Raw genomic sequence first — 23,164 nt, 5'->3', positions numbered from 1 at the left:
TCTCTTTAAATAATCAAGTCTCTCACTTTGGATTAATTCTAAAATTAAAACAATACACAATCATCTGACCAAAAAAGACGTTTTTTTTTTGGTTTTGTTTTATTTTTACATCAGAAAAAAGATAATTCACCAAGAAAGACTCAAACGCAATATTAAGAGATTCAGGCACAATAAATGAATTCAGGATTACACACACAAATTAACAATTTAAAGGTTCAAACGTTTTGCTTGAGCCACACAATTGAATCTAAAATAAATATTTGAACTTGTTTGCCTCCAGGTTATGGCAAGAGTCTTCATTTCCAAGCATGGCTGTTCATTTGACAGAATTTAGACCGTTTCCCTAAAGATACATTTTGATTAGAATCAAATCTAATATGGAAGATGAAGATAAATACCTAAACGAGAAGGGGATAGCAGCTGTGTATGTGGTCAAAAAAAAAAAAAAAACAGACGCTGGCACAGCAGTTGGATGATTTAGTCTTGTGTTTGGTTCTCAAGACCTGCTAGTTGGATTAAAAATGTGAAGAGACATACTCTGATGTCCAGAGAGACGCAACTAGCAAGACCTGCACCTTGTCCTCTCTGATCATGCAAAGTAAATGCGCGAGTGAGCTCACTGGGGGAAACGCGTATTTGCGCATGCGTCAAGGCCAGCTCTGGGCCAGTGCATCCATGCCGAGGGAGCCCTCAGTCAGGGAAAAGAACCACTGGCAATGAGCGTTCACGGGGGTAGCAAACAGGTTGGCGTCCATATTAGAGGGACATATCTGGACAGTCTCGGGGTGGAGCCTCCATTGCTCCATTCTTGTGTCCGTCCTGACCAGCACGTGTTTCCGCTCCAGCACTGAAAAAAATGACGCAGAGCAAGATACACTGCCAACAGCTCTAGCTAGTTGATATGCCAATGTAATAGAGTCCCTTTCAACAGGCCCGCAGCTACATGCTCGCAACACACGGCCCCCCAGCCCATGCTGGAAGCATCCATCGATACGACGACGTGTGTGAGTGTGAACAGTCTGTAGACGCATGTGTAACATGAGAACTGCATGTGTGCGGGACCGATGTTTATTTTTATTTTTCTGTAATATACAGCAGCACTGTCGACAGGAGAATAAAGCACGAGATGTGGAATGCAACCCGTGTGAGTTTTGATCGATTTTTCTGCCGCAACACAAGTTAAGCGAGCTACCCTGTTTTTTTTTCTTTCTTTCTAATAACGCGTTACAAGTCTTTTGCATATACCCGGAATAAGCATGTGTAAGTAATATGAAACGTTCTCATCTCTCTTGTGAGTTCATTCTCTAATATGTAAAACGCAGGGAACGCGGACGCATAGAGAAACACTGCAGCGCTGGTGAAAATATAAATATGAATTTGTAGCTAAACTGCTAGTGGTGCCAAACAGCATTTCTCATTGTTAACATCCTCGCTATAACATACCGTTAACACCAGACACTGTGCATGTTATTGATCAATTTTAAAAATAAAAATACTTACAGGTTGTGGCTCACAATCCACAGCTTCTACTTGTTGGAGCTGCTCCTTTGAGGAGTTTTAGCTGAAGCCAGTACTGAACAAGGAGAGAATCTGGAAGTTCTCATTTGTCAAACGCTTGCTATATTTTTATAATTCTCTGGAACATATTTAAAATTAAACTGTAAGCACTTCTGTATTTGTGTCGTATCCTTTGGAATCTCAAATACAGAAACAGAAGTAGTTGTGTGAAAATAGCAGCATTTGGATGGCATTTTAGCTTTCTCTGCTGTAACATTACAGCACATCTGGCCCCACCCCTTTGCTGTCCATGGTGTGTGCGTGTGTTCACACCGGAAACCCTTGTGATCTCACTTGCCCGAATGTATTTTTTGTAGTCCCCAAAGTTCGTTCGCTGTAGGCTTTCCTAAGCTAACTCTGTAAAAGCCAATGTGTCCCTTTGCATTGAACTTTGAGCATATTACATTCAGAGATGTTTGTTTATGTTCACACAGCTACATTACACATCAACTAAAGTTTAAAATATGATATCGTAGTGGACCACTCCTTTAAGATGATGTGAAACAATATAGTCAGGGTTTTGTGAATGACCCAGGGTGATGTGAGTGAAGATTTACCTGACAAGTGCTTTGGAGTTTGTTTTCCGAATCAAACTTGCAATGTCTGAGCTTACAAGGAAATAATGCAAGACTGAACTTTGTGTACTTGATATTAAGAAAAAGCCCCAATTAGGCAGCACGAATGTCGGCGGCCACACCTCTATTTTCAGATGCCTCCATTTACTTCATCCACACTGACACAGAGCAGCAGTGGTTTAAAACTAAAACAGCGTCTTAAGCGGTTTCAAAACGTTCCATATTTGGGGCTACAAACATCTGAGGTAGTGTGGATAGAAGGCATAACCGTAGCAAAAGTTGTGCAACTAAAATGTATTAGTGTAAACGGTGCCTAAAGTACATGTTCATGTTACGCCCAATGGCAGAATCCAGATGGTAGGCTTGTGTCGGCTCAGACAAGCCTAGCGTGCTGTAGCTGTCAGTCGTGAGCATTTAGTTAGCTAGCGAAGGGATCTGCCATATGATTTTGAAGCACAAAGACCCTCCGGATCTCCCACATCCAGCTGCCGTGGCTTCACACTGCTAATTAGATTAGTTGTGCAGACACTAATACAGCACCTCAGGCCAGAAAACTTGAACATGCTGTCTGTTCACGGCCAACAGACCTCTGACTTTCCAGGACAAGAGCCTGTTTATGCATCTGGGAGGGGAAGGCCTCTAGTAAACAACTGGTGACTGATTTTTGCATGGTCAGGCACTTTCCGAGTTAGCGATCAGTTTTGACCCTCAGCTGCAGGGCTGGAGACAGAAACAAGACATGAAGGCCATCTGGAGAGGGATCTGAATTTGCATGGGTGAAGAAGGACTCCCCGATCTGTCACTTCGCATTAGAGCAGCACATTTAGTTTTGAAGACCAGAGGAGGTTAATCAAAGAGATTTGTTAAAAGGTTTCATTTATGAGGGTTGTCGGTTCTGCTAGAACATGGATTGGTGTATTTGTTCATGTTGTCAGAAGTTTTTATCTTAAATAATTGGATAAATCAGTAACATATTAATGTTAAATAAATAAATAAATAAATAAATAAGCCAGCATCATCAAATCATCTCTCATTAACCTTCTACCAATTTATTAAGTGTAATGCTGCATTCACACCAGACATGGCACATGCGGATAAATCGCTCTATTTGCCTGTAAATAGACGCGTGAACATTTTGAGTTTACTTGCTACATTCGCGCATCAAATTCACTTCATTCTCATTTGCGCGTCAAATTTGCTTCATTCGCGCATCAAATTCACTTCGCAATAGACACAGATTTGCATCATGGGCAGGGCTTCTGTTTGACCGGTGATTCTAGCTTCGATGCTAAATGGCTAACATGTATTTTATTAAGATAGTAGTTGTGCTTTTTGTGCTTTATAAAAGCTGAAAAACAGCGTAGATTCGTTCGACACCTTGCCTGAGTTAAACGTGCAAAATTCTCAACTTGCGCCGCTTCATTCACATGAAACGCATCATTCGCACCACCTCATTCACAAATATCGCACTGCAGAATGTCTATTCACATTTTTGCATTGACTTAACATGTAAACCACTAGTGTTTGATGCTTCGTCTGCGTCTGATGTGAACGCAGCATAATATTGAACCTCGAAAGACAAACTAGGAATAGTAAATTTCTGGTAAAGTAAAAAAAATATATGTATAAAAAATCTACAAATTAACTTTATTAACAACAACATTTAATCAATCAATCAATCAATAAATTAATCATTTTATGTAAATAATTATTTTAATTACAGAAACTAAATAAATCAATAGACATAAGCCAGCATTTTCAACTGAATGAATGAATGAATGAATGAATGAATGAATGAATGAATGAATGAATGAATGAATGAACGAACGAACAAACGAATTAACGAACAAATGAACGGATGTATTAATGAATGAATGAATGAATGAATGAATGAATGAATGAATAAATGAACGAACAAACAAATGGATGTGTGAATGAATGAATGAATGAATGAATGAAGGAACGACTGAAGTACATATTTTATAGTCACTGGAAGTATTAATATATGAAGGCTCATGTATGTCATGTTGATTCTGCTATCTGGAAGAGCAACGGCTCCTAGGGGCGAAGGGACATGACGCAGAAAGCAGAAGCAGGGTATGCTGGGAGCTAGATGTCACAGCACAGACCGTGTTGTACCCAAACACACCAGCACACCCTCAGTGCTAATGCAGCCTGATGCTCGAACGCCAGGAAAAGGTTACACTCACAGTTTAAGACTCACCAGAACTGCACTGAGAATGCTTAGCCAGGCATGACTGCAGGATCAGACAGATGTACTGTCAGCATGCAGAAAGTGTCAACCACCACAGCATGAGAAAGACGTACCATACGGAAATAAAAAAATCATTTTTTGTGTGAAATGGATAAGCCTTACGCCCAGAGCCTAAAATTAATTATATATTTCTTGTGTGTGTGTGTAAATGTGTGCTGCAAAAAAATGCATTTAGAAGATATAAACATTCAAAAGTTCATACAAGTTTGTCAAACTAATAAGAATCGACTTTTTTACAGCATGCTACGTTCACACTGCAGGCAAATGTGGCCCTTATCTAATTGTTTTGCCCACACATGATCTGTTTTTGTCTTGACAGTTTGAACAGCCCAAACCGCATGGAATCTGATCTTTTTCATTCAGATTTGTGCCACTTTCAAATGTAGTATTAAATCAGACACAGATCTGATGTTTTGCAGTGCGATCGCAGTGTGAACGGTTATGTACCCACATAGCAAAATATCTCTGGTCCAGCTCGGGCCCACGCAACCAACTTTTGCTTGGCCCATATGCCGCAGTGAATTATGGTACATGACTGGACCAAGTCTGGCTTCCAGACAAGGGCCAAACATGGACCCTATCTGGGCCAAGTCTCAGTCAATTAATAACCTCTAACTGGGCCTGAACTGGGCCAAATATGTTGGTGTGTCACGACTGCAATGAAAATGATAAACCCATGAAGCATTGCCCTTTAGCTGTGCTATGGGTGTGCTTTTTCTCGAAGCGACCTGATTGGTGGAATTTCTTTTCTGTAATCAATATATATATATATATATATATATATATATATATATATATATATATATATATATATATATATATATATATTTGAATAAAGGATAAAAATAATAAAAAAAAAAAAATCTAATAGTAGTCCAATACTACATTTGATATCTGGCCCAAGCATTGTGTGCCACCATAAAGACGGTGCCACCTCTGCCAAACCCGGGCCATGTTTGGCCCACATGCTATTTGCCAAGATGAATGCCTGCTGTGCCAGCTTTATACCAAATCTGGGCCAGAATTCTTTGCTACCTGGATAGGGCTTCATTTGACTTTTACTTAATCTTTGAGTGACATGCGTCATCATTCTGTGCTGCAAACATCCTTTACTCCTCAGTAGCATAGTAGAATGGCACACAGGGCAAGTACTTTACTACAGAAAGTTGGTTGTTAATTTTGAAAAATAAAAAATTGAAGGCCAATCTGGTATCGAATAGCGGATCTGCAAGGGGGACACTTTCATTTTAAAGATAAACTTTTTTTCTGAGAGAAAAAAGGACAGCTGCTCTAGCACCCAAACCCTTTTTTTGCATGTGCCTGTTGTTTATAATGAAGTAAAATAAAATAACTCTGCAAAACAGAGATAAACCAACTCCACCTTCACAGTTCAGTCTGCGGCTAAAGACATGCACCACGGTTGTCATAAAACACAAATGATCAGTGTTTTCTATCACAAGGGACTTATTTTAGGTTTCAAATGGCAACATACACATTAGTAGTAGCAGAACAACCCTTTACAGTTCATGAAATACATCATGGTTGTCTGTGAAATGGGCAAATACCAAACTAAGCATAATCTGATAACATGCTTACTTCATACAGTATACACATTGTGTGCATAATTAGACATTTTGTGCTGTCCGTAACTTTACGTTTGCACATGCGGGTCAGTTTAGTACCATGATCTGTTTACACTGCAGATCTAATATTGGCTACATTTATAACAATAGCATGAATAGCTATGCAGAAAAGAGAAAAATCTGATTTGAGCACTAAGCCTCGCAGTGTGAATGTAACATCTGTATACTTCAGCTTCTTATCAGATCTTCTGACCAATAGAATGCACTTTATTATCTGAAGCGTCCTGCACCCATACAACTTATTTTTCATGCAGGAAAGTGTGTGGCCATTGTATTTGAATTTTTCAAGACTGGTTTGTCCTTACAATATTAGAATAGAATAGAATAGAATAGAATAGAATAGAATAGAATAGAATAGAATAGAATAGAATAGAATAGATCTGCCATTTGTAGTCAGTTTAAATAGCAAAATATTTTATAAATAAGACGTGAACGAAATCACTTATTATTCACATATTGAGTGTTGGCCTTAACATTTGCATATAAAAATAAGTGATACATGGTAGTTCACACAGCCTTGATCCGATTGATCACAATTGAGCAGAGGAAACACAAAATAGCTGACTGTCTACACTCACTGATCTACGGCAAGCCCCTGGGGGAAATGTATTGCACATCCACACACACATGCTTGCACACACACGCGCACACACACACTATCAGAATAAAGCCAACTAAGACATTTAAATTCTGTTAGACATATTTACAATTTTATATATGGTGAAAGGCACATTAATTATAGACATTTCAGACAGTGTAAACAAGCTTTCCGTTGGGGTGAATGAAGTCTAAATGAATGTTAATGTTAATATCATTAAACCACTGCAGTGGCACATGCACAGTCCTCTCCGGATCAGAGAGAGGGCAGCACAGAGCAGACCATACGCACAAGTTGTGCAGACCACAAATCGTATCAGACCCATTTGAATCACACTGAATGCTGTATTTTAAAGCAAATGCTTAGACAGACGCATTGCTATTAGAATCAATATGCCTCAGCTCAACAACTGAAATGAAAGAGAAGTTACTTTCTTTGTCTTCCTGTTTCTGTTTCAAACTGTTCCTGTGTTAATCACAAAGCTGCATATTTCAATTAACTTCAGGAGACCTTTGAAATTCACCAAGCACTAAAGTATGTTAATCAGCAGTTGGCAGATTATTAATTAATTGTTTGTTTTGATATTTTTTATTCTGAGTGTCCCTGAGAATGTGATATGCATTATCAATCAACAATTCACAAATAGTGATTTTAATAATTGATAACATCAAGCTCTAAAAGTACAGAAAAAAAGAATGAATGAATGAATTGATTCATTAATTAAGTTATGAGTGACTGAGAATGAGACAGTTGATCAAACATTTCAGACAAATCAAAATTAAATATAAGGTCATACCTTTATACCATTGCTGTCTTTGAAAACCATACAAACAATAATATTAACCCTTGTGCACTCTTTAAATTGACTTAAAGCATTAACCCTTTAGATTGGTATGTGCAAAAAGGGTTTCGGGCTTTTATACAGAGTTTTAGAGGGTAAAACTACAGTGTGGTGGGGAAGGCTTGATCGAACACCCTGCAACAGTGGAGAGAGGGTTAGGAGACTGGCAGCTGGTAAGTGGGTCAATCAAAAGTCATGATTAACACTTGTTTCTTTTTCTTCCCAGGTTTCGGCATCAATGTGATGCAGTTCTTCTAATATGGAAGAAGGTAGGGTCGGTGATTCAGGTATGCAAAGTGTTTAATTTTCTTTCGGCATACATGCTTAACACTCTTAGGGCCCTTTCATTCACCTGGAGCAATAAGGTGCAAGATGTGTATGGCGTGATTTGTTGCTATTTTCAGACCAGCGCAACCTTAATTTTTACGTTTTGAACCATGTTGTTAAAATAGCAAATCCATTTGCACTTCTTTGTGGACTCATGGGTGTACTGGTCTAAAATAGAGGTGTTTTAAGGCGCATTGTTGGCTCGTTACTTTTTTGAAGAACTGAAATGGACTGCGCCTTTGACCATCCAATATTAGGTCTAAAGTCCAGCGCAGAGCACGTTAGTTATGCTCTTTTGTGGGTTGCAATGCTTACAGATTGCTTAATACACACAGGATGTACAGCAATACACAAATATCTTTACATTTTAAAAAATTGAAGCATGAAAATGTTACGAAAATTATTATTTTCTACATAAATATAAAAACCACCATGCTTTCCTCCATGCTTTCTTCATGCCTTCATGCCATTTTTCTATTAATTTATGATCATTTGCATTTGTATAATGTTATTATTAGTGGTAGTAACAGTATTATTTATGCTATGCATATTTATATTTGTTTTAATACAAACAAGTTTAGATTGTCCACCTGTCGTGTTTTGTAGTGTATGCGTCAGTATATGGGGCATAAGAATAAGACATGTGTTTTGACCACACTTCATTATTATTATTATGTATTTATTCATTAGAACTGCTATTATCTATTTATTAAATTAGAACTGGATTTAGAAATAGTTTTGAAACTAATCTTTGCCTGTCTTCAGTGGAGTGCGTACAGCAGCGTTTACATATCCACGAAAGTAAAGGTGCAAAGTAAAAAGTAAAGAGAAAGTAAAGTGGCCAAATGGAGGAGGCTCGTTCTTTATCCTCATGCTGCAGATGGTCTGTATATTTTTTCGCTAGTGAAGTATTCAGTGTTTCCACTTACAAAATCCGCCATGTAATTAGTAAATGTGCCATGACGCGACACAACTGACTCTTAAAGGGAATGGGAGATGAGACTCTGATTGGTTTAATCCACATTATGCTCAAAACACACCCATAACACATCAAAAGAATAAGCACAACCCTGTTAGACCATTCACCAGGGTGCAGAGCATATTATTCCTTCCTTAAAATAGCAAAAGTAGATTCAGACATGCGCTTAATGCTTTTAGTCATGCGCCTTAATATCATTAAATAGAGCGCTTGGTGTGCGTTCTTCGTGGTTACTTTCTCATCGTGACAGGCCCCTCTTCTCGCTTAAAAAGCATCTCTCTGACCCAATCACTGAGAAGAAACAGGTGTTAATGATGACTTCTGAATGACCCACTTACCAGCCGCCAGTCTCCTAACCTGTTCTTCACTTTTGCAGGCCGTTCGACCAAGCCTTCAGCACAACGAGCAGATTATACTGTGTGTATGTGTCTGTGTGTGTGTGTGTGTGTGTGTGAATGTGTGTGTTTGTGTATATAAATACAATTACTATGCCTAATATGTCCTGAAACATCCAAGACTCAAAATCACTCCATGGTAAATGAAAACATCCCCAACACTCCACTAAGGTTGGATTCTTTAATGGATCTAATCGTCTTCATGGTTATTAATAAGCACAAGTCCATCTCTGAATTAAAGAATGCTCTCAGATAAAGTGCAAAATGAAAATAAGGGAACATATGTACACACTTTAGCATTCAAGCTGCCTGAGTGTTTATTTTAAAGGAAGAGAAAGTGTGTTGCTCCTGAGAGATGTGCACATGTGTCGTCTGAAAGGACACAACAGATAACGCACAGACATAAGGCCACGACAGATGGAACAAGCACTGATGTGGCTGCTGAAGGAGTCCTGGGGTTTCACTGAGGAACATGGAAAATCCTTTTATATGACAGGAAACAGTTCCTTGCGTATCATAATGAGGCAAAGAGGGTGCATGGGAGAGAAGTGACAGCATGTGCCGCACCAGACAATCCACACTGAACTGCATGAAAGCATTAAGGTCACAGTGAGTGCAAAATCCCCTCCAAGGTTTCTGTGAATGTGTGGGAACTCTGGGTGGATATGTGAGGGAAACTTAGTTGAACTGAAGAATTCATTCAGTGGTTTAATTGACCTTTTGCAAATCCATGCCCTCTTCTCTTTCTCTGACAAGCTTTCAGTATTAGCCGTGGCACTCTCCTATAAATTTGTGCTTTCCCCAGGGAAATAGTGAATGATTTCTGGGAAAATGACAAGCCTACTGATTTTAGACAGAAGCAGACATAAAGGTCTGAACGAGGAACATTTTCAGGATGTGAGTGTAACTCGAAATGAAAAATTAAATAAATAAATAAACAAACAAAGATCTTCAATCTACAAGTCTACAAGTCTAGTGATGGGAAGTTCGGATTATCAATCATTCATTAATTTTCTTTTTGGCTTAGTCTCTTTATTAATCAGGGATCGCCACAGCGGAATGAACCGCCAACATTCAATTGGTATACTAGCATATGTTTTTTTACTCAGCGGATTTCCTTCCAGCCACAACCCAAAACTGGGAAACACCCATACACTCTTGCATTAACATACATACACTAGGGCCAACTTATTCATTTCACCTGTACCATATGTCTTTGCACTGTGGGGGAAACTGGAGCACCTGAAACCCACGCGAACATGGGGAGAACATGCAAACTCCCCACAAAAATGCTCCCCACACTAACCCAGCTGGGGCTTGAACCAGGGACCTTCTTGCCGTGAAGTGATCATTCTAACCACTGTGTCACCGTGACACTAAGTTCGAATTATTTGAATATTATTAAAATGTTACAAGTTGATTCACGAACACATGATTCACAAACACACATGAACAATGGCATCTCAAACAAGACAACAATGCATCTATGAAAGAGTTAAGATTAATTCATTGTTTATCTGGGTCTTCAGGCTAAGCAGTTTAAAGCTGCCATATACTGCATTGATTTAGTTATTTAAATGGTTCCCTACTATCTACATACATATCTACATACAAAGGTAAGTGTGTGCCTTAGGTAAATAAAATAAAAATCTCCAGAAATGGTTTTATATGCTATGCTTTATATGTATTACTCCATAATATTTCCCTAGAGTCATAAGCTTCAGATTGACCATATTTGGAATGGCCGCGAACATTAATGAGCTTTACTCTGATGCAGCTCTCAGTGCTCTCCATTTCTTTATGACATATTTCTGCATCCACCGTTTTCAAAATAAAAGTCCCACATACATAGTATTTCAAAACAGTCTGAGCTGTGCATATTAATGATCATGTGAGCAACATATTAGTCTGTGTTTTGGCTTCTGATGACAAGGCTGCTCACCAGGTTCAGTTGGCTGCCGGTCTGTCTGGTGTGTTTTCTCGATGTGCGATTTTATTGGGCTGAAACTATTGATTCTTCAGAGAAACTGATTATTCTACTTGGCTAATCAAAATAAATAAATAAATAAATATACAGCACTAAAATGCTACATAAGTAAAAGTACTCATTTTTTTATTTATCTTGCTTAGTAGTACAATTAGAATCAGAGTGATTGCAGTATTTGTAATTTGTTATTTTACATTAGTGGTAATATTATAGAATAGAGGTTCTTTTAATGGCATTGGCTCCATAATAAACCTTTAATGCATATATTTAGTGCGAAAGTGCTCCTTTTTTGTGGATAAAATAATTAAAAACCAGAAATGCATCTTTCTGATCTAAATGTAATCCAACCGATCCACATGCAACTTAAAACCAAAACTGATCCGTCATGACCAGATATCTTATATTTTACTGCATCCCCATATAGCAAGAAACAAATAAGAGATCTTCTCATTATGCCTTGTGTGTTTAAAAGATGACTTGAGGGAATTGTTTTAAATTTTCAAATGCATAGACTCTATTATACTAATATGTGCTTGCCTCTTGAAAACCTTTTTTTCCTCCTGGACAGTGATGAAGTTTATACCAGTACTTAAATAAAATTAAACAATGGACTGAAGTACATGTAAAGAATGTTTGAATTATTGTGTGTGAAAGTATTGTACCTCTGTTTTAGGGACCTCTGAGTATGTGAACTCCACTGTAGGGACTCCAAGCTGATTGGAGAAAAAATGGGCATCTCCAGGAGTCTGCAGTGAGCTGACACTGGACACAGAGCATCCAGCTCCTCTGCTGCAGCTCACAGAATGTTTCTGAAAAATAAACACACATGCAAAATGACTGTTATTCTAGCTATGTAGCCATCCAAAGTTAACATAAAACTTGGAGCTGTGAAAATAAAGCACCAAATTTGATACCACATTTAAGAATCTTCTTGAATTTAAGAAAAATCACCATTTTGTGGCCAGCACAAGTTACTTCAACCAGGGAAACCACTGTAGCTCTTTGTTTTCTACATAATTGACCCTTCACTATGCCCCGCCCTCCATAGTTACTGTTGTGCCTGCCAAGCTTTCATGCCTGGTACCTCTCTTACAGTATGCACTATGCATGTAGTACTACAGTATTCATGTAGACATGGCTAAGGATGTTATTGGTCATTTTTGGTGAGCAGATGAGATATCTGAGAGAGCAAGACAAAAAGGACTACAGTATGCAATAGAGAGGTATATCCATGGCATAATATGCAAATAAATTTGAAAATAATCTAATAGTTATATATTAAACCGTGATTTCTCTTTCTTCAGCCAAAAAGCTGGATAAGGCAAATGCTGCGCAATAAAACATTATTAACCGACGAGAAGACCAGGATGAACTGATCTTTTACAGAATTAATTCATAGAACAGTAGAACGAACAGTATAGGGAAATGTATGGATTTGTGCCAAATGGTAGCTTCATTGACCCCTAACAAGGTACAGTACCTTTTGTAATGAGTCAGGTTGACAACAGAGGTGAGGATCCACATGCTGCTTTATTAAACCGAATAGTTAACATACTTCACCCACAGCTTTTTTTCCCAGTATGTTTAAGCTGTCATTTCCATGTCAGAGCTCCAATTAGGTGATGTTTACATTTATATTCATCAGTAATTTAGTCTATAGTGAGGCATTATAGCACATAATTGTCAGTGTTGATTGGTTTTGCATCAGCATTTGCTGGTAGGGAGTTCTTTCAACTCGACTATTTATACTTTGACTTTGCATTTCAATTTATACTTTAATTCCTCTTAACTACAAATTAGAATAAAAACTTTATTAAAAGCATACAAACATTCTGACAGTTATAGGTGTCATGATCACTAGCACTGTTGCTCTTGCAGGCTGTTGGAGAACACTGACATTCAACTGCACTACAGATTCATCATGCACTTCACTCAGATACCTGGCCCAGATCCCCCTTGATTTCAAATACACAGAGCTGAAGCTGTTCAGGAATAATCGGATGGAATAATCCCTACTAGCAAATATCTATGCAATAGAAGCAAAACCAATAAACACTGACAATTAAGTGCTATAATGCCTCACTATTGACTAAACTGCTGATGAATATAGATGTAAACATCACCTAATTGGAGCTCTGACATGGACGTGACAGCTTTAAATAATTTTTAAAAAGCTGTGGGTGAAGTATGTTGACTATTTTGTTTAATGAAGCTGCACGTGGATCCTCACCTCTGTTGTCAACCCGACTCTTTACAATAGGTACTGTACATTGTTAGTGGTCAATGATGCTACAGTTCGGCACAAATCCATAAATTTCCAACTTCTGTTCTTTCTACGTAGGAATTCTGTAGAAGCACAGTTCATCCTAGTCTTCTCATTGGTTAGTAATGCTATTTTTTATTGCACAACATTTGCCTATTCAGCTTTTGGGATTATTTTTAAATTTCTTTTACCCTGCTGTGTATGAACAAAGCTATTGAATGGTCAGTGTATATGAGTGTGACTTGTGCTGTGACTTAAGCTTTAACTTCAATTTTATAAATTAAATGATTTTCTAATCGGTCAGTCAGGCGAGCAAAGTTCAAAACAGGAAAAGGCTAGAGCAAGCAGGTAATCTAAAGCATAGTCAGAAAAGCAGGCAAATGGTCAGGACAGGTGGCAAAACAACATTAACAATAAACAATGCAAAGGGCAAAAATACGAAAGGCAAGAACTATGATAATACTTCAGTCATGCTCACAGATCACACCAACAATGCGTGTGTGTGTGTGTGTGTGTGCATGTGTTTGTGTTTACAGTCCTGATTAGTCCTGAACAGCTTCAGTTGTATGTGTTTTCAATCAAGAGGGATATGAGACAGGTGTGTGAGTAAAGTGCATGATGGATCTGTAGTGCAGTTGAATGTCAGTGTTCTCCAACAGCAAGAGCAACACTGCTCGTGATCACAACACCTATAAAACACCTCAAAGTATAAATAGTAGAGGTGAAATAATAGATTTTCCCTACAAGCAAATATCTGTGCAAAAGACAATTATGTGCTATAATGCCTCACTATTTACTAAATTGCTGATGAATATTGATGTAAACATCACCTAATTGGAGCTCTGACATGAACATAACAGTTTTAAATTACAGGAAAAAAAATAGCTGTGGGTGAAGTATATTGATCTGGCTATACTACTAACTGTACTCTCTCAAGAAAAAAAAAAAACAACATTACTAATGCTTTGCTTCTTAGACTTTACACACCTGAAACTTGTCTATAGCACGTACTCACTGCTGCTCTCATAGTTGTGTAAATTGCTTCCTTGTCCTCATTTGTAAGTCACTTTGGATAAAAGCGTCTGCTAAATGACTAAATGTAAATGTAAGTGCTAACAGTTCACACTTTAAGTTAATTTATGTGTAATAAAATTAAATGAAGAAAGGAAGGTGTAAAAAGGCATGGAAAGCCCAAACAGCAGCTAAAATCTCTCAGCATTTAGAAAGCAACCTTATCAGTTGCCGGTGTAAAAAGATATTATCTGATTCAGTCCCAACCCCTACATTACCAGGAGGATGAAGATGAAACCAGGGTGGACATTTTAGCAAGACAACGAACGCAAACACAGCTAAGGAAATGGAAAATATTAGAAAATAAGCTGCTAGAAAGGTGTAGACAATCACCTGACCTAAATCCAATAGGAAATAAGAACTAAATTTTAGAGTTCATAAACTATCAAGACTCTGTTTTAGACTCTGTTAAAGTCAAGCATTTATTTATTTTTAATAAATAAAAGTCACACCAAAGCAAAACTGTCCTAACCAAAAGAACACTCACAGGAACACTGCAGCCTACCCCTACCCCTCAGAGTGACATCCCTTGCTATATTGAGTGGGTGTATAGTGAGTGAGCATGTGCAAGTTTGCAGCCAGGCACTATTAGCTTCAGTACCGTCCCACTTCTTCCCACTTTTTTGGTCCGGTGATATAGGGGTTTAGTATGGGGTGAAAGCAAAGGTGGAGTTTGCAAGGTAAATTGTCAGGTAAAGAGTGATGCAGTTGTGCACATACATAAAGGACAAAGCACAAAAACAAACAAACAAACAAACAATAAAAAAGGCAGTACTGGTCAGTTGAAGATACCAGTGCTCTCTTGAGCATTTGGACCGAGGAGAAAGTTTGACAGCTGAAACAAGGCTATCCTCTGCTGAAACGAGGATGTTATAAAATACATAGTTACCAAGCTCGGTGTGCTACAGAGTTAATGTACAATGGTACAAGTTCAGAAAAAGTTTAAAAAGTTGTGGGCACAGTTGAAAGCCAATACGAATTGCAATGGTCAGAGTGGTGCTCACAGAAAAAAATAATTAAAAAATCATGCTGTATGATATTATGGATGCTGTGCTGCGTCATCACCCCTCCATTAGTGGAGAGACCACTTGGGACACAATGCCAACTAACATTACAGTCATAGAGTAAATTAAGTAATGAACTAAAACACATTTGTGTGTGCATATCTAAATATCATTTGATATTTATTATATGATGCGGTGGCGCATTGGGTATCGCTGTTGCCTTACAGCAAGAAGGTTGCTGGTTCAAGCCTCGATTGGGTCAGTTGGCATTTCTGTGCGGAGTTTGCATATTCTATATTTATTTATAACATTTATTACTGTACATAAAAATGTAATGTTTGCTACAGTTGTCTCTATCATGATGTCTCTATCCTTTCGTGATGATGCAATGGTGTGTTTTACCTGTGTGATTCTCATTTTCTTCTTCCTGCTGAACTGGGCAGGTTGTGTAATGTTTGATTTGGGGGCATACTTAGGGCAGGAATTTTTGTGCTATACTGCGAGCAATTGTCCGTATAGTGGAAACATTGCATGAATTTGGCCTAGCTGCCAGAGTTTCAGCTATTGGTCCAAGCTAGCCTGAATCACACTGGCCCAACTATCGAAAAGCTACTATTGGTCTTTTGGTAAGTCCAGTTATTCAGTCACATGATCTGCTGAATCTATGGCTGGCCCAGGGTGTAGATAAGCCTTGGACACTCTAAGCTGATGTTAAAGAACTAACAATAAAAACAACTATTTTGTAATCTCCTTGCACCTGTTGCAATTTGGTCACCAACTGAACAACAGCCAACTGAAATGAGAATATCCGCTAAGAAAAAACAGAACTAATGCTCCACCCATGCAAGCAATATACAAAGGAGTGTTTATGCACCATTTTCACAGTACTTCTTGCTCACCATAAAGGGATTCACTCATTTAAATATGTCTGATAATACATATCGTTTACAAATATTTCGTAAATGTGCCCAGATGATAGTCAACTTCTTTGTATTCCCTCTTGACCCGCATTGTTTGCTCATGCCGAGATCAGACTGCATGATTTTAGCCCCGATTTCGACTCACCATCAGGTCTTGAGAAATTGCAGACAAATTCCTGAAATCAAAGGCAAAACCGTACTCGTTAAGGTTACTAGCAATCTCACAGTCTGAACAATCTGAAAGAATCGCAGATGAGTCGCAGACGGCCATGAGATATTTGGAATGCGACATACATCTGGACATGTTGGTGATTCAAATCATGTTGTGTGAAATGTGTTCTGATTGAAAATAACATCAGCGATCACCTACAGCCAATGAGAGAGCAGCCACGACTATGGTTATCTGCAGGCCAGCGGGAGAATGGGGAGAAGTTAAAAGGGCTTCTTTTCAGTCTATTTGGACCCAAGCAACACCTCAACCGGGTTGAAAAAGAAAAAAAAAAAAAACGATGAGGAGAAATTGCTAATTCCCTTAAAAGCCAGGTGAGCAAAATAAGTACATTTTCTACCTCACTAAAAGGCTTCTTTCTCAATATGTAGTTAAAAACAAAAGATATACTACATGGCCCTGCATTGTTTCAATGTCACTTCTCGCGCGTGTTTAGTTGTGAGATATAGTTTGCGGACTTAGACAAAGTTGTTGGCAATTCTTTCTATTTTAAAGTCATTCAGTGTAAAACCCCCTGTCGCCGATCCAACACAGCATCGATGGAATGCTACCCCAGATAGTCATGCAGTGTGAAAACATTTATGACACGACTATTTTGAAAATCGTGCAGTCTGAACTCGGCATTAGTAGTGTCATTTCAGTTTTTGTTCTCACGCTCTGATTCATATAGTATTATAGGTGTACGGCCTACCAGAACACTCGTTTTCAAAGAAAGCTGATGATTCTACATGATGAATTGAGCTATCACAACATGTGGAGCACACCAACAAATAAGCCTGACAGTACTCTTCGATAGCCCAAGGCTGCCTAACAGCCAACTATCAGCTTGGTGTGTCCAAGGCTTAAGGCACAAAAATTACAAGGAGACACAGAATGAGACAATGTGACCACAAACAAAATCAGGATATTGCAGTTTAAACATCAACTGACTTCAAACAAAGCACATGAAGAGTTAAAATATTATCAACTGAATATATGCATGAGTCTGAAGTTCGGTTTTTAATATTTTTATGTTTGAATGGGAAATGGGAATATATATATATATCAAAATATAACAAAATAAATGAACATATTTGCTTTAGAACTGTCTCATGCCAAGTTCAGACTGCATGATTTTAGCCCCAATTTTGGTTTACTGACAGGTTTTGAGAAATTGGCAAGAAATGCCTGAAATCATAGGCAAATCAGTACTCGTTCACGTGAGTAACAATCACACAGTATAAACTATCAAAGATGGAATCACTGATGAGTCGTTGACACCCGTCAGATATTTGGCATGCTAAATATCTAGAGCTGTCGGCAATTCAAAATCATGCCATGTGAAATGTGTTCTTATGGAAAATAACATTGGCGATCACCTACAGCCAATGAGAGAGCAGCATCCACTAGTATGGGTATCTGCAGGCCAGCTGGAGGTTGGGGAAGAAGTTAAAAATGCTTCTTTTCAGTCTATTTGGACTCAAGAAATGGAAGAAAAACTAGTGTAAATTTGTCAGGAGCGCCCGTGTCGGTTTGACGTGTCATCTGAGCAATATCACAACCGGGTCAAAAAAAGAAAAAGAAAAAAAAAAGCTGATAAATTGCTAATTTCTTTCAAAGCCAGGTGAGCAATATAAGTACATTTCCAACCCCAGTAAAAGGCTATTTTCTCATTAAGCAGTTAATAAAAAAAGATATATTACGTGACCTCACGTTGTTTCCATGTCATTTCTCTTGTGTGTATGGTTGTGAAGACAAAGTTGTTGGCGATTCTTCCTATTCTAAAGTCATGCAGTGTGAAACCCCCTGTCGCCGATCCGACACAGCAGCGATGGAATGCTACCCCAGACAGTCATGCAGTGTGAAAACATCTGTGACACGATTATTTGGAAAATCGTGCAGTCTGAACTCAGCATTAGCAGCGTCAGTTCTTGTTTTCACGCTCTGATTCATATTGTACTGTTAGAGCACTCTCTTTCAAAGAGAGCTGAGGATTCAACATGCTGAATTGAGCAACATGTGGAGCACACCAACAAATAAGCCTGACAGATGCTCATCGATAGCCCAATGCTGCCTAACAGCCAACTATCGACAGTGTGTCCAAGCCTTAAGGCACAAAAATTACAATGAGACACAGAATGAGACAATGTGACCACATACAAAATCAGGACATTGCAGTTTAAACATTCAACTGACTTCAAACAAAGCACAAGAAGAATTAAAATAATATCAACTGAATTTATGCATGAGTCTGAAGTTCGGTTCTGAATATTTTTTATGTTTGAATTGGAAATGGGAATATATATCAATAAGTTACAAAAGAGATGACCGTTTTTGGCTTAGTACTGTCTTAGAGGAATTTAAACAACTTGGAAAGTTAAATGCATGAACAATCGGTCTTAAGGTGAGAGTAGCAATCATTTTTGATTGAATTGAATTTTTGAGGTTTATATTTGATGTGATTTGTCTGATATTGATTTGATCAGCATTAATGAGAAGAGACTTCAAACAGACAAACAAATTAATAATAATGTGCTCATAAATTTAATTTGCTGTATTGTATAATGTGCATCACAAAACATCTGGCTAAGCCCCAAAGTACTATTGATTTCGTATTGATTGATGGTTTAGGATTAATCTGTTTTGGGTAAAACTGGCTCTTGGCTATTTAATAACCTACAGGTTTAACAGTATTGATTGCAAAACAGCTGCTAAATGAAGAGCTTCTGTTCTGCTGTATAGTCACTGACATGAGCTATAATATATATTATTTTTTGTCAACACACGCAGAAATTCATGCGGCTACGCAAACCTCAAACAAGTGCAAATGATGACTGGCAAGGCTAAAATCAATGTAAATCTATACTAACACTATTTGAAAGCATTACGGAAGAAAAAGCACAGACTGCTGTGCTACAATCAGCTGTGACCAGCAACAATCATCAGAGTAATTCATATCAGACAGAGCCTGAAAAACAAACAAAATTGCAGCTGCTTTTGGAGCTCCTGGACAAATGCCTTTTCACATCCTTTGAAACATGTTTTATAGAACAAACTGACACACACATTTTGCCCAGAAAAAGTTTGATTTGAATTTGATTTAGTAATATTTTCTATTGTCAAGACAAAGTAATTTTACATTTCAGGACAGGTATTTTCACTCAGTACTGTCATACCTTTGAACCAATTAGTTCAGAATTAGTCTCCATTTATTTAACGGACATTTGGTAGTGCAGGTTGCTGTAATGTGCTGAGTTGTATATACAGTTGAAAGTCAGAATTATTAGCCCCCCTTTGATTTTTTTTTTCCTTTTTAAATATTTCCCAAATAATGATTAACAGAGCAAGGACATTTTCATAGTGTGTCTAATATTATTTTTTTCTTCTGGAGAAAGTCTTATTTCTTTTATTTTGGATAGAATAAAAGCAGTTTTTAATTTTTTAAAAACCATTTTAACGGTCAAATTTTTTAGCCCCTTTAAGCTATATATTTTTTTCGATAGTCTATAGAACAAACCATCGTTATACAATAACTTGACTAATTACCCTAACCTGCCTAGTTAACCTAATTAACTTAGTTAAGCCTTTAAATGTCACTTTAAACTGAATAGAAGTGTCTTGAAAAAATATCTAGTCAAATATTACTGTCATCATGGCAAAGATAAAATAAATCAGTTATTAGAAATGAGTTATTAAAACTATTATGTTTAGAAATGTGTTGAAAAAAAATCTTCTCTCCGTTAAACAGAAATTGGGGAAAAAAATAAACAGCAGGGCTAATAATTCTGAATTTAACTGTACATATTCTCTGACTTATGAATCTGCATGACGAATAACTCATGGGTCTGCCAAATATATAAATATATATATATTTAAAAACAAACAAAGCAATAACACCAATAAATAAATACATGTTTATTTGTGGACACCAGGGGGGAGGTGGGGGGGGTGCAACTGAAGAAGCCAATAATTCTCATCATTCACACATACCAACATATTAAATAAGTCCCAGAGTCCAGGTGGGACCTCCAGTTCGACCCTCAGTCTCCAAGTGGAACTCAAACTAACAGAAACTTACACGAAGCACACTATATTACCAAAAAATCCAAATTACTGAAATCAGGTGTTCTAATTTCATGCAAAGCATATAGACTGCTTCGACAAACATTTGTGAAAGAATGGGTCACTCTTGGGAGCTCAGTGAATCTCTAGGTGTGGTACCATGATAGGTTACCACCTGTGAAATAAGTCAATTTGTGAAATATCCTCATTGCTAAATACTACACAATCAACTGTTATTGGAAGCAGCTGGGAACACCAGCAGCTCATGCACACAGTGATAGGCCATGTAGAGTCCCAGGTTGGGGACAGCACATGCTGAAGTGTGCAGTGCACAGACGTCGTCAAATTTTATCAAAAGTTATAGCTACAGATCTCCAAACCTTGTGTGGCCTTCTAATTAACTTAAGAACATGCATAGAGAGCTTCGTAAATTAGGGTTCCATGGTCAAGCAGCTGCACCTAAGCCTAAAGCTGCGGTCACACCAGAGTTTGTGTGTGTGAAATTCTGTTGTGCGTCGCTGCGAAAAGAGGCGGGATTAAACAAGATGATTAGACATTTAAAAAAGCAAGCGATTGTTCCATGTTTTAAATTTCTGTCCAGAGAGGTCCTGTTTTGATCCTCGATTGGTCTCACGCAGTCAATGATGCGATTTCGCAGGTCAGAGTTCACCAAGTTTGAACTTTGCACCGCCGTGAACTGCGAAACTTAACGCATGACCCTGCGTTTCCGGTCTGATGCATTCGCGTGCGTATGAATGGAAGTCTATGGGAGGAAAAGACCAGTGTGACCGCTGCTCAATGCTGGATTCACACAAGAAAGTTGCATACTTTTCGATTTATTGCATTAATTGAGAATTACGCAGAATGTGTGTAAATTTTGACAAAAATCCAAATAATTTGCCTCAATTGTGTTTACTGGGCAAGTTCAAATAATTGAATTTAAAAAAAATTGCGTGAGGAGAAAACATCCCGTGAGTAAACTATAGAGTGAGTGATGAACCCAGCATTACAACACTATGTGCAATGCAAAGCATCAGACGGACTACAGAGCAGTGTAGACTGTAGAAGTGTCAAATCATGCTTCTCTGTTTGGCAGTGCAATGGATGAGTCTGGCTTTGGTGGTTGCAGAAGAATGATACCTTTCTGACTTTGGCTGCATTTACACTGCATTGTTCAAGTGACCCCCCCCCCCCCCCCCATGTGGCACAGATCGGATATGGCCCATGTACGTGTAAGCAGGAACAAATCACATGGATTCCGATTTACTTAAATCCGATTCAGGCCTTGTTCATATGTGGAAATTTATCCAATATGAATCGTATCTGTGCCCTCGTGTCTGCAGTGTAAGCAGGTAGATCGGATTTTCACTTGTCAAAGGGAGTAGCACGTCATTAAAAACCATAGCGAATGACGTCAACTCTGACACTTTAATTTCAGAACAGACTTCAGCAGAGTCCAAAACCTTAAATCTCATACACAAGGACTTAAACAGCTTTTATAATGTAATAAAGCACAGGTATTTAAGCATGTTAACGAGAGCGAGAGAGCGCAATGTCCACCACGTAACCAACATAAACTAATATAAAACTAGTGCATACATCACGTGCATAAATCACACCATGGACATTACATTAAGATGCCTAAAGGTTTAAAAAAGCCTATATATCAAAAGAAGATGGCCAAATGAGAACCTTTCTGTCATAAATATAGTAAAACAGCTTGTCAAAAGCTGCGAACAGATTACATACAGGAACAGAGAAAAAAGCGCTCTTTAATTATCAGCTGTCAGTCAGCGCCCGCTGTTTCTTTTCCTGGCCATTGCGCCTTTGCCATGTGCTGTGTAAATGCAGACGATCGAATACGAGTCACTTTTAAAAGATGTAAGCAGGTCATCAAACAAACCGGATACAATCACAAAATCGGAAATGACCATCAAGATCTGCAGTGTAAATGCAGCCTAAATTTTGCTAAGTGTAGTGTTTGTTATGATGTGGCATTGCTTTTCAGACATTGGACTTGGCTCGTTAGGGCCTGTCCCAGTGGCTGAGGTCATACCAAATGTGGAAAATGTGAACTTCCACATATTTGTAAACAAATCACACTGCTGGACAGCAATCTGGCTGTTCTCACATTGATTTGTATGCAATTTAATGACAAAAATACTTATTTCCCCATTTGGTGTAAACCCAGCATAAAAGTGTCATCTCTGCCTGTTGGTGTGACATACCCTAACATTCATCACAGTGCATTTTTGTGTTTTTATGTGAACATGTGATTTTCATTTTTCTAAACTAAAGCTGGAAAAACTTCTTTATAAAAATACTTATAGCATGTGGACATGGCCTTATTTCAATAAAAGAAACACTTATTGCTTTAACCTACCAAACCATTTTAGACACTTTTCATGCTACTTTGAATGAACAGTTTTACATGTTACATGTTATTTAATATAACATTA

The 23,164-nt window shown here is 38.0% G+C and overlaps 1 protein-coding gene across 2 annotated transcripts in view; it reads right to left on the bottom strand.

Moving 5' to 3' along the window:
• Positions 1-23,164, bottom strand: part of LOC130236979 (inactive N-acetylated-alpha-linked acidic dipeptidase-like protein 2) — a 554,471-nt gene that overhangs the window by 123,408 nt on the left and 407,899 nt on the right. For both annotated transcript variants that reach the window (XM_056467749.1, XM_056467750.1), the window contains exon 10: positions 11,840-11,986. In XM_056467749.1, the coding sequence (XP_056323724.1) occupies positions 11,840-11,986 (147 nt within the window). The remainder of the gene's footprint in view (positions 1-11,839; positions 11,987-23,164) is intronic.

The sequence above is a fragment of the Danio aesculapii genome, chromosome 11 (genome assembly GCF_903798145.1).
Source record: "Danio aesculapii chromosome 11, fDanAes4.1, whole genome shotgun sequence".
Lineage (NCBI taxonomy): Eukaryota > Metazoa > Chordata > Actinopteri > Cypriniformes > Danionidae > Danio > Danio aesculapii.
Note: the sequence above shows the minus strand (reverse complement) of the source record. Positions and strands in the feature narration are given on the sequence as shown.